This window comes from Narcine bancroftii, chromosome 5, assembly GCF_036971445.1.
Source record: "Narcine bancroftii isolate sNarBan1 chromosome 5, sNarBan1.hap1, whole genome shotgun sequence".
Classification (NCBI taxonomy): Eukaryota; Metazoa; Chordata; class Chondrichthyes; order Torpediniformes; family Narcinidae; genus Narcine; species Narcine bancroftii.
Window position 1 is genome coordinate 151,253,765 of NC_091473.1, and position 10,038 is coordinate 151,263,802.

A 10,038-nucleotide genomic window follows, 5' to 3' on the forward strand; every position below is an offset into this window, starting at 1 on the left:
AACTCTCTCTACTGCTTAAAGCAAATTGTGCAGCTCAAGGAGAGCCAAGATAAATTGCCCCCTCAGTCCACTACATCTTTTAATTTGCACAAGCCTCAATTCTATTCGAAGAAACTTGGATGAAAAATAAATAATTCAATACAATTTAATAACCTCACTGAATTAGTGATTGCTTCCAGTAGCAAGATCAGCATCTAGTTCTCCATTACTCAATATGTTCCTCTAGGTTTAATTCTGCATAACCAGTCAGGTGTTTGGAATCCACATGAACCTCGCCCCACCCCACCTTTTAAAAAATAATCATTTACAGAATGCAACAGGAAAGTACAGCATCTATTCCCCTTCTCTAAAGATCTTTCTTGAACGAACCAGACGTCATCACTTCAAATGTTGATCCAGCTTCCCCCAGACTCAGGCCAGTCTCTTCTCTCGTGTGGTCCTACTATATCCTCTCAATGTCCCCATTCAAAACAAAACTTAGATTGCTTTAGCAACGTTCACTTGCCTTTCAGAGCATCGCAAAACATTTGATCCTCTCGAATCACGGAAGTATTTTGAATGGCCGATGAGATGCAGTAAAAGTCACTGAATGAAGCTTCCACAAGTCACGCTGGATGCTGGTTTAACCGAGATAATGTCCACGACCTTCTTCCAAGCACAGAACCAATATCTTCTGCATTCACACAAGGGGACAAAGGAGGCCAGGGCTCCGTGCCTCCACAGAAAGACGACACCTGACCGCAGGGACAACTTGAATGCAGCGACTCCTGCGCACGGGGTGGAGCGTGGAAAACTTGGGCTCAGAGATAAGACTGCGATCAAATGAACCACCCCGTCACCCTTCCGCGCTTTCAACGTGTGAATGTTAGTCTGGAATATCGCCCAATTAGTCTAAAATTGGAGCAGGGGGAGCGACAAGAGGGTGGCTCGCTCTCCCCTCACCCCCAGGCTGTCCTGACCTATAAATACACTGCATTCAAGAAGGAAGGAAAAGCAACCGTGGCTTTACCGAAAGGAAGCAAAAGACGCCGCGGTCGGAGTCAAAACCACAGTGCCCAGATCTCCATGAAGGGCTCAAGCCCCGAAACGTGGGTTAGGGATCCCACTGTTTGCGAAGCGGAGTTGCTCCAGGAGGGAGGGGGGGGGGGAGGGGAAAGGAGGGGGGGGGGAGGGGAAAGGAGGGGGGGGGGAGGGGAAAGGAGGGAAGGGGAAAGGAGGGAAGGGGAAAGGAGGGAAGGGGAAAGGAGGGAAGGGGAAAGGAGGGAAGGGGGGAAGGGGAAAGGAGGGAAGGGGGGAAGGGGAAAGGAGGGAAGGGGGGAAGGGGAAAGGAGGGAAGGGGGGAAGGGGAAAGGAGGGAAGGGGGGAAGGGGAAAGGAAGGAAGGGGGGAAGGGGAAAGGAGGGAAGGGGAAAGGAGGGAAGGGGGGAAGGGGTAAGGAGTAAGGAGGGAAGGGGTAAGGAGGGAAGGGGTAAGGGGAAAGGGGGAAAGGAGGGAAGGGGGAAAGGAGGGAAGGAGGGAAGGGGAAAGGAGGGAAGGGGGAAGGGGAAAGGAGGGAAGGGGGAAAGGAGGGAAGGGGAAAGAAGGGGAAAGGAGGGAAGGGGAAGGGGGAAGGGGAAGGAAGGGGGGAAGGGGAAGGGGGGAAGGGGAAGGGGGGAAGGGGAAGGGGGAAGGGGAAGGGGGGAAGGGGGGAAGGGGAAGGGGGGAAGGGGAAAGGAGGGAGGGGGGAAGGGGAAAGGAGGGAGGGGGGAAGGGGAAAGGAGGAAGGGGAAAGGAGGAAGGGGAGGGAGGGGAGGGGGAAGGGGAGGGAGGGGAGGGGGAAGGGAGGGGGGAGGGGGGAAAGGGAGAGGGGGGAAGGGAGAGGGGGGAAGGGAGAGGGGGGAAGGGAGAGGGGGGAAGGGAGAGGGGGGAAGGGAGAGGGGGGGAAGGGAGAGGGGGGAAGGGGAAGGAAGGGAGGGGGAGGGGGAGGGGGGAAAGGGGAGGAGGGGGGAAAGGGGAGGAGGGGGGGTGGGGGGAAAGGAGGGGGGTGGGGGGAAAGGAGGGGGGTGGGGGGAAAGGAGGGGGTGGGGGGAAAGGAGGGGGGTGGGGGGAAAGGAGGGGGGTGGGGGGAAAGGAGGGGGGTGGGGGGAAAGGAGGGGGGTGGGGGAAAGGAGGGGGGTGGGGGAAGGGAGGGGGGAGGAAGGGGGGAGGGAGGGGGAGGGGGGAAAGGAGGGGAGGAGGGGGGGTGGGGGGGTGGGGGGAAAGGAGGGGAGGAGGGGGGGGGTGGGGGGGTGGGGGGAAAGGAGGGGAGGAGGGGGGGTGGGGGGAAAGGAGGGGGGTGGGGGGAAGGGAGGGGGTGGGGGGAAAGGAGGGGGGTGGGGGGAAGGGAGGGGGTGGGGGGAAGGGAGGGGGTGGGGGGAAGGGAGGGGGTGGGGGGAAGGGTGGGGGGAAGGGAGGGGGGTGGGGGAGGGGGGGGTTTCAGGGGCTGGTCGAGCGGGTCCTTGATGAGGGGGCTCAAGCCCGAAACGGTGATCAGGGATGCTCCTCTTTGCCATATATTGGACACGGTTGGTGCTGCTGAGGGTCCCCCGTGACCGCGGGGAAGGGGGGGGGGGGGAGGAAGGGGCAGAGAATGAAGACCCTTCCTCCTCCCCAGGAGACCACACGGGCTCAGCGGCGCTAGCACCAACTCCAAGCCGGCTCAGAACACAGCACCGGTCGTTCGGCCTGTCTAGTCCGGGGGAGGGGGCAGCATTCTTACCTCCTGCCAAACGGCGGCGAGGTCGGAACCCCCCGACTCGGGACTGCGCTTCAAGTGCAGCCGCTCGGGGAACGCGCCCCGCCGGGCCCGGCAGCCTTGGCCGCGCCTGCGCGTCGGGCGGACTCCATGGCAACCGCTGTCACTGCCTGAGCAGCCGGGCCCGGCAGCCGTGGCCGCGCCTGCGCGTCGGGCGGACTCCATGGCAACCGCTGTCACTGCCTGAGTTGCCGGGCCCGGCAGCCGTGGCCGCGCCTGCGCGTCGGGCGGACTCCATGGCAACCGCTGTCACTGCCTGAGCAGCCGGGCCCGGCAGCCGTGGCCGCGCCTGCGCGTCGGGCGAACTCCATGGCAACCGCTGTCACTGCCTGAGCAGCCGGGCCCGGCAGCCGTGGCCGCGCCTGCGCGTCGGGCGGACTCTATCACAACCTCCCCCCACCCCCCCGGGCTTCTTCCCGCCTCACATCGAGCTCCGTGCTGCCGTCCGCCCGGCCATGGCTCCGCGCCGCTTCGTTCCGCTCCGCCGGCCGCCCTTCTTCACGGACGTCAGTACAAGGAGCCGACTGATTGGGCGCTGGGTCGGCTGCAAGCAAATCCGGCGCTCATTGGTTGCCATCACCCCCCGCCCCCAAGCGATGACGTCAGCGCTCTGCACAGCTCAAGCCGCACCCCCGGTTCGGATGGCCACGCCCCTTTACCACGATAGTCCGCCCCTTTGAAGGGATGGCCACGCCCCTTTGTCACGATAGTCCGCCCCTTTGAAGAGGTGGCCCCGCCCCTTTGCCACGATAGCCCATCCCTTTGAAGAGGTGGCCACGCCCCTTTGTCACGATAGTCCGCCCCCTTTGAAGAGGTGGCCACGCCCCTTTGCCACGATAGCCCGCCCCCTTTGAAGAGGTGGCCACGCCCCTTTGTCACGATAGCCCGCCCCTTTGGAGGTGGCCACGCCCCTTTGCCACGATAGCCCGCCCCCTTTGAAGAGGTGGCCACGCCCCTTTGCCATGATAGCCCGCCCCTTTGAAGAGGTGGCCACGCCCCTTTGTCACAATATTCCGCCCCTTTGGAGGTGGCCACGCCCCTTTGCCACGATAGCCTGCCCCTTTGAAGAGGTGGCCACGCCCCTTTGTCACAATAGCCCGCCCCTTTGAAGAAGTGGCCACGCCCCTTTGCCACGATAGCCTGCCCCTTTGAAGAGGTGGCCACGCCCCTTTGCCACGATAGCCCACCCCTTTGAAGAAGTGGCCACGCCCCTTTGTCACGATAGCCTGCCCCTTTGAAGAGGTGGCCACGCCCCTTTGCCACGATAGCCCACCCCTATGAAGAAGTGGCCACGCCCCTTTGTCAAGATAGCCCGCCCCTTTGGAGGTGGTCACGCCCCTTTGCCACGATAGCCCGCCCCCTTTGAAGAGGTGGTCACGCCCTTTTGCCACGATAGCCCGCCCCTTTGAAGAGGTGGTCACGCCCCTTTGTCACTATAGCCCGCCCCTTTGAAGAGATGGCCACGCCCCTTTGCCACGATAGCCGGCCCCCTTTGAAGAAGTGGCCACGCCCCTTTGTCACAATAGCCCGCCCCTTTGAAGAAGTGGCCACGCCCCTTTGTCACGATAGCCCGTCCCTTTGAAGAGGTGGTCACGCCCCTTTGCCACAATAGCCCGCCCCCTTTGAAGAGCCAGGGTCCCATCACGACCCTCCCATTCCCCCACCTTCGAGCCCTTGCAACCCCTACCCGTCACTTTGCGGTCCCACGTCCACTGCAGAGGAGAGGAGGAGGGAGCTGGGGGCACGCCCGGGGCCACATGGATACGATTGAAACTCAGGATTTCTCCCCCGAAGGAGCTCCCTCACTGGCGGGCCAACGCTGCCAGTCCCAGTGCCCTGGGCAACCTCTGACTCCCAGATGGTCAACAATGCCCTGCACGCACCATTGGAGGGGATCAAGAATGGGTCAACCCTCTGGGAACGAGTGGTCACAGCCAATACAGGTTCGGTATCCGACCCACCTGGAGTGGAACCTCCACAGGAGGCCACACGGGATCAAGGTAGGAGAGGGTACCCAGGTCATTAGGGAATGGGCCCTGATCAACAGGATTTATGAGGGGGCCATCAACCAACATTTTATTGAAAATACAAAGGTGACCAGCATACTCGGGGCACCTCATAACCATCACAGCCCTCGACCTCAAGTCAGTGGTCCTGCCCCTCATGGCACCGGCTAATGGAAAGACTAAGGATGATGGCTAAGGATGCCATCACCCTTCTGGAAGGGCTAGAATACATGCAGTGTGGGGGGAGCCCACCCAGGTCCATAGGGCAGGCAGCTGTTCATGGATCTGCTGTGCACAGGGCTGGTCTGTGCCAGCATAGACGGGATCCCAACCTCTGCCATTCATGACCTGTGGCTTTGTGCGGAGTAAAAGGGCCAGGGGAAACCTACAACCACCCTGGGATAAAGCCTAGGGCTGCCCCTGCTCTTTCCCCACTGGAAACAATAGTCAAGACTGAGCTCAGAGATCTGCTGAGACAGGAACTGTCTCATCTGCACCAGCAGGAATTCTCACCCATCGGGTGGCAGACCCCATGCCCCCCCCCCCCCCCCCCGGCACATTTGTTCCATTGCCCACTCCTGCCTGGGGGACCTGAGGCCACATATTCCTGTAACAGTGTTAATAGGACTTTTCCCTGAATGCTTTCTAAGGATCAAGGTTTTAAAGGAACAATCCCTTTATACTAACGGAGCAAGTTTATATTCGGGGTTGCACGGGCTACATTTGTAGCTGGGACAACCAAAGGGGAACCAGTTATTGTTCCCCCTCCCTCCAAGATTGTCTGTAGCCCATAGTACAGACCCTGCAACAAGAATGATTTCTTTTCCAGTTCATTCCTCCAGTTCAACTCACAAGAGCAATTTGCAGTTACTTGGGACAAGAGCAATTTGCAGTTACTTGGGACAAGAGACAAGTCACATTCCACAGTCCCACTCTTTGTCACAGTTTAATCTGATACAATGTCCAACCTATTCAATCTCTCCCAGAGGTGTCAATTATCCATTATATCATTATTTCACTTTCCTCAGGGTCCCTGATGATTTTGCTAGCACCTGTACAGAGACACAAGAGCAACTCGTCCATGAACTACTCTTTGCAGACGATGCCGCTTTAGTTGCCCATTCTGAGCCAGATCTTCAGCGCTTGACGTCCTGTTTTGCAGAAACTGCCAAAATGTTTGGCCTGGAAGTCAACCTGAAGAAAACTGAGGTCCTCCATCAGCCAGCTCCCCACCATGACTACCAGCCCCCCCACATCTCCATTGGACACACAAAACTCAAAACTGTCAACCAGTTTACCTATCTCGGCTGCACCATTTCATCGGATGCAAGGATCGACAATGAGATAGACAACAGACTCGCCAAGGCAAATAGCGCCTTTGGAAAACTACACAAAAGAGTCTGGAAAAACAACCAACTGAAAAACCTCACAAAGATTAGCGTGTACAGAGCCGTTGTCATACCCACACTCCTGTTCGGCTCCGAAACATGGGTCCTCTACCAGCATCACTTACGGCTCCTAGAATGCTTCCACCAGCTTTGTCTCCACTCCATCCTCAACATTCATTGGAGCAACTTCATCACCAACATCGAACTACTCGAGATGGCAGAGGCCGATAGCATCGAATCCACGCTGCTGAAGATCCAACTGCGCTGGGTAGGTCACGTCTCCAGAATGAAGGACCATTGCCTTCCCAAGATCGTGTTATATGGCGAGCTCTCCACTGGCCACCGTGACAGAGGTGCACCAAAGAAGAGGTACAAGGACTGCCTAAAGAAATCTCTTGGTGCCTACCACATTGACCACCGCCAGTGGGCTGATATCGCCTCAAACCGTGCATCTTGGCGCCTCACAGTTTGGCGGGCAGCAACCTCCTTTGAAGAAGACCGCAGAGCCCACCTCACTGACAAAAGACAAAGGAGGAAAAACCCAACACCCAACCCCAACCCACCAATTTTCCCCTGCAACCGCTGCAACCGTGTCTGCCTGTCCCGCATCGGACTTGTCAGCCACAAACGAGCCTGCAGCTGACGTGGACATTACTCCTCCATAAATCTTCGTTCGCGAAGCCAAGCCAAAGGAAAGGTACAGTGACATTGAACTGACTACTGACCAATAAGACAGTTTGTCATGTATTATGCTAAAAAGCCTCAGCAAGGGAACAGCTGATGCTATGGAAACTATCGCTGAACATTCAATCATATCAAGCCTTTGTAAAAAAAAATTTAAATTGCACGCTTAGCTGTGGTTTTTACTACGCATAATGTCTCTCAGCACACTCAGAGAAATTGAACATACAATTTATAGATACATAATTTCAGTCTGTGGTCGCAAAGTTACAGTTTGTAACTTGAGCAAGGTAGGAAACATTGTATATATTTTGTTTCACAATGACAGCATCACCCCAGAACCTCCCATTAACAGAAAAACACCTCATGGGGTGGGACTGTGGGAGCTTTTATTTAAAAACACTAAATTGGCTAATTTTCCAATCTGACTCCTCCTGGCTATCATTACAGGGATCCAACACAGGCACTTGGGGCAACCGTTGAAAGAGAACATGAGTGGGAATGACATCCTGGTGTCAAACGTCAGCCCAGAGAAACAAGCACCCCCCAGGTACACCCTGGATGTATACCTGCCAGCCTTCACCCTGCCTCACCATGGGGTAGCATGGTGACTGGCATCTGGGCTCTGTGTGTAGGGAGCGCCCAAATATGAGGCCAAGGCATGGGATGCTCAAGCCAAGAGAGGGCTCTGGCACCTGATAGATGACCTTGCACGGCCTTCTTGCAGGCGTTGGGGGTAAGGGTACTTGCATTTGCCAGCTAAGCTGGAGAAACCAGTCATAGGAGTCAGTGGCCAAACAAATTTCCTTTTCTACCCTCCCCTCTGACACTGGGGAGCAGCTCCAACAGCACCCTGCCGCATCGGTACATGACGATCCTGGTGAGGTGTTGTCATTGAATTTGACTATGTGCCTTGTCCAGCATTTGGAAAGCACTAGTGTATGTATTGCCCCAGTTGATTAGTATTGTTTTTTAAACATCATTTTGTTTTTATTCCTAACATATACATAGAGTTATTGATTGTCTCATGATTAGTGAGTGCTATGACCTCCAAGGGGTGGATTGTAATGGGAAGGGTTGTGGCTGTCATGTGACAGCACTGTCCCCTATCAAGACGGAGGATACATCAGCTGCCAATCAAGGTTTGGTTCCACCCCACCCATTAGTGCACATCCTGCCATTGTACCCATGTAAATGACCTGGACTGCCCTCTCCAGTCTGCCTGGACTTAGCCTTGGGCCATTGGCTGTTGTAATTAGATTAACCCTCCTGCCACTGACCCATTGAGCCCCTGTAAATGGTCTGGGCTTGTCTCTCCAGCACTAGAAAGGTGCCATGTGTTTTTTTTTGTTCTCTCTCTTTTCCAGCTTGGGACCACCCTGCCTCACTCCAGGCCTAGAAATGTGGAAGGGTGCTGGAGAAACTGTTGGTAAGCTGTGCACTGTTAAAAGGGTTGAGAGAGTTTAATTAATGTCCCTTGTAGCATAGAGCCGTGCCTGCACTGATCCAAGGGGTGGTGGGGCATCGGAGTGATGTTTCTTTGAGCATTGCATGTACCAGTTGTGTGTGTGTGCTGCATCAGTTACCATTTCCCACACTTGCCTTCTGTAAATAAAATCCTTCCCCATCAAAACTGTGTTCAGGGGCCTTGCCTTTGAGACCCACCAAACTGTTTGCTCACTCACAACATCATTCCATCTCTGCTGATCACCAAGTTTCTCTCATGCCTCTCTCCCCACCTGTCCCTGGATAAAGCAACAAATGTTCTCTCTCTTCCTCCAGAGGATATTTTGGGCACTCAGTCCTCTCCACAGTTGTGAATGGTCACAGCCTGTACTAACCTTTAAAGTGACAGTTGCTAAATGAAACAGCAGCTCATAATCATGGCTGATCTGATGATGGGCTCATCTCCACCGACCTTCCTTTTCCCTATATCCCTTGATTCCCCTACTGGGTAAAAATCCATCCAACCTTGTCTTAAATATATTTACTGAAGTCGCTTCCATTGCTTCAATGGGCAGTATATACAAAAATAAATGAATGTTCTTAAATAAAGAGTAGAGTCTCGGAGGGTCAGTGTGAGCAGTTCCTTTGGTCATTCAGCATTCTCACTGCCCGTGGGAAGAAGCTGTTCCTCAGCCTGGTGGGGCTGGCTCTGATCCTCCTGTATCTCTTCCCCGACAGAAGCAGCTGTAAGATGCTGTGTGCCGGGTGGGAGGGTCCTCAGTGATTTTGTGTACCCTCTTCAGACAATGATCCTGGTAGATCACGTCGATGGAGGGGGGGGGGGGGGGGAGGGAGATCCCAGTGGTCCTCTCTGCCTCTCTTATGGTCCTGTGGATTGACCTCTGATCCATTTCTCTGCAGCAACCGTACCCACCCTGTGAAGCAGCCGGCCAGGATACTCTCGATTGAGCTCCTGTAGAAGGTTGACATGATGGTGTCCAGAGGCCTTACTCATTTCAGTCTTCTCAGGAAGTACCATCACTTTCGCACCTTCCTGACAAGTGAGATACTGTGTGTTCACAATACGCCACTAGTTAAGTGATGATTTAAATGATGAGCTGCAAGGCTGGAGGGGGGCAAGGACAAGGGAAATGGGACTGACAGGAAGATCTGCTGGTAGTCAGGAGAACCTGATGAGGCAAATGGCCTCTTTCTCTGTCACAGTAAGTAAGTAACATCTGTGGACAACTTGGAACAATTTCCCCAATCCTGGTTGCTGGGTCGCTGGGACAATTGTCACATCATAGCATAGGCTATTCCAAATTGATGGACATTAACAACATGGTTCACTTTCTCAAGTTAGTCAGGCTCTGACTCCTGCACATGGCTCTGGAATTTTGGAAGGATATCTTTGTTGCTTTGAAGGCAGTTCAAAGAAGTTGCCCTCACATGATTTCTGGGGTTAAAGAATTTTCTTAATATGTTCATTTTAGCTCATTGGAGTTCAGAGATATGAGTTCAGGGAGGGAAAACCAGATGGGTATGATTATGTACAATCCAGTGAGGAGAGGAGAGGTGGAAGGATTCTTCTGGACCGCAGCACATTGATACAAGAGCTGCCTACACTTTCCTCCAAAATAAGGTCCTAAATGAATACTTTGCTTCAGGATTCACAAAAGAACCTTGATCAGGGTGAAGTCGGAATGGAACAGGTTTGGACAATGTGGAGATTAAAGTGGAAGTGT

The 10,038-nt window shown here is 54.8% G+C and overlaps 2 protein-coding genes across 9 annotated transcripts in view; one reads left to right on the top strand and one right to left on the bottom strand.

Moving 5' to 3' along the window:
- Positions 1–4,568, bottom strand: part of ssx2ipa (synovial sarcoma, X breakpoint 2 interacting protein a) — a 100,407-nt gene extending 95,839 nt beyond the window's left edge. For 5 of the 8 annotated variants that reach the window (XM_069939390.1, XM_069939389.1, XM_069939387.1 and 2 more), the window contains exons 1-2: positions 2,737–2,826; positions 506–767 (exon numbers count right to left, since the gene is read on the bottom strand). The gene's annotated coding sequence lies outside the window, so the exon portion shown is untranslated. Of the gene's footprint in view, positions 1–505; positions 768–2,736; positions 2,827–3,197; positions 3,328–4,459 lie in introns of those variants that run through there. The other 3 variants (XM_069939384.1, XM_069939386.1, XM_069939385.1) reach the window with 3 other exon arrangements.
- Positions 549–7,035, top strand: LOC138764071 (uncharacterized). The gene is made up of 2 exons (XM_069939393.1): positions 549–1,088; positions 5,807–7,035. Exons 1-2 carry the CDS (start codon positions 823–825, stop codon positions 6,807–6,809), a joined length of 1,269 nt encoding a protein of 422 aa, XP_069795494.1. The 5' UTR covers positions 549–822; the 3' UTR covers positions 6,810–7,035.
- Positions 7,036–10,038: the final 3,003 nt, after the last annotated feature.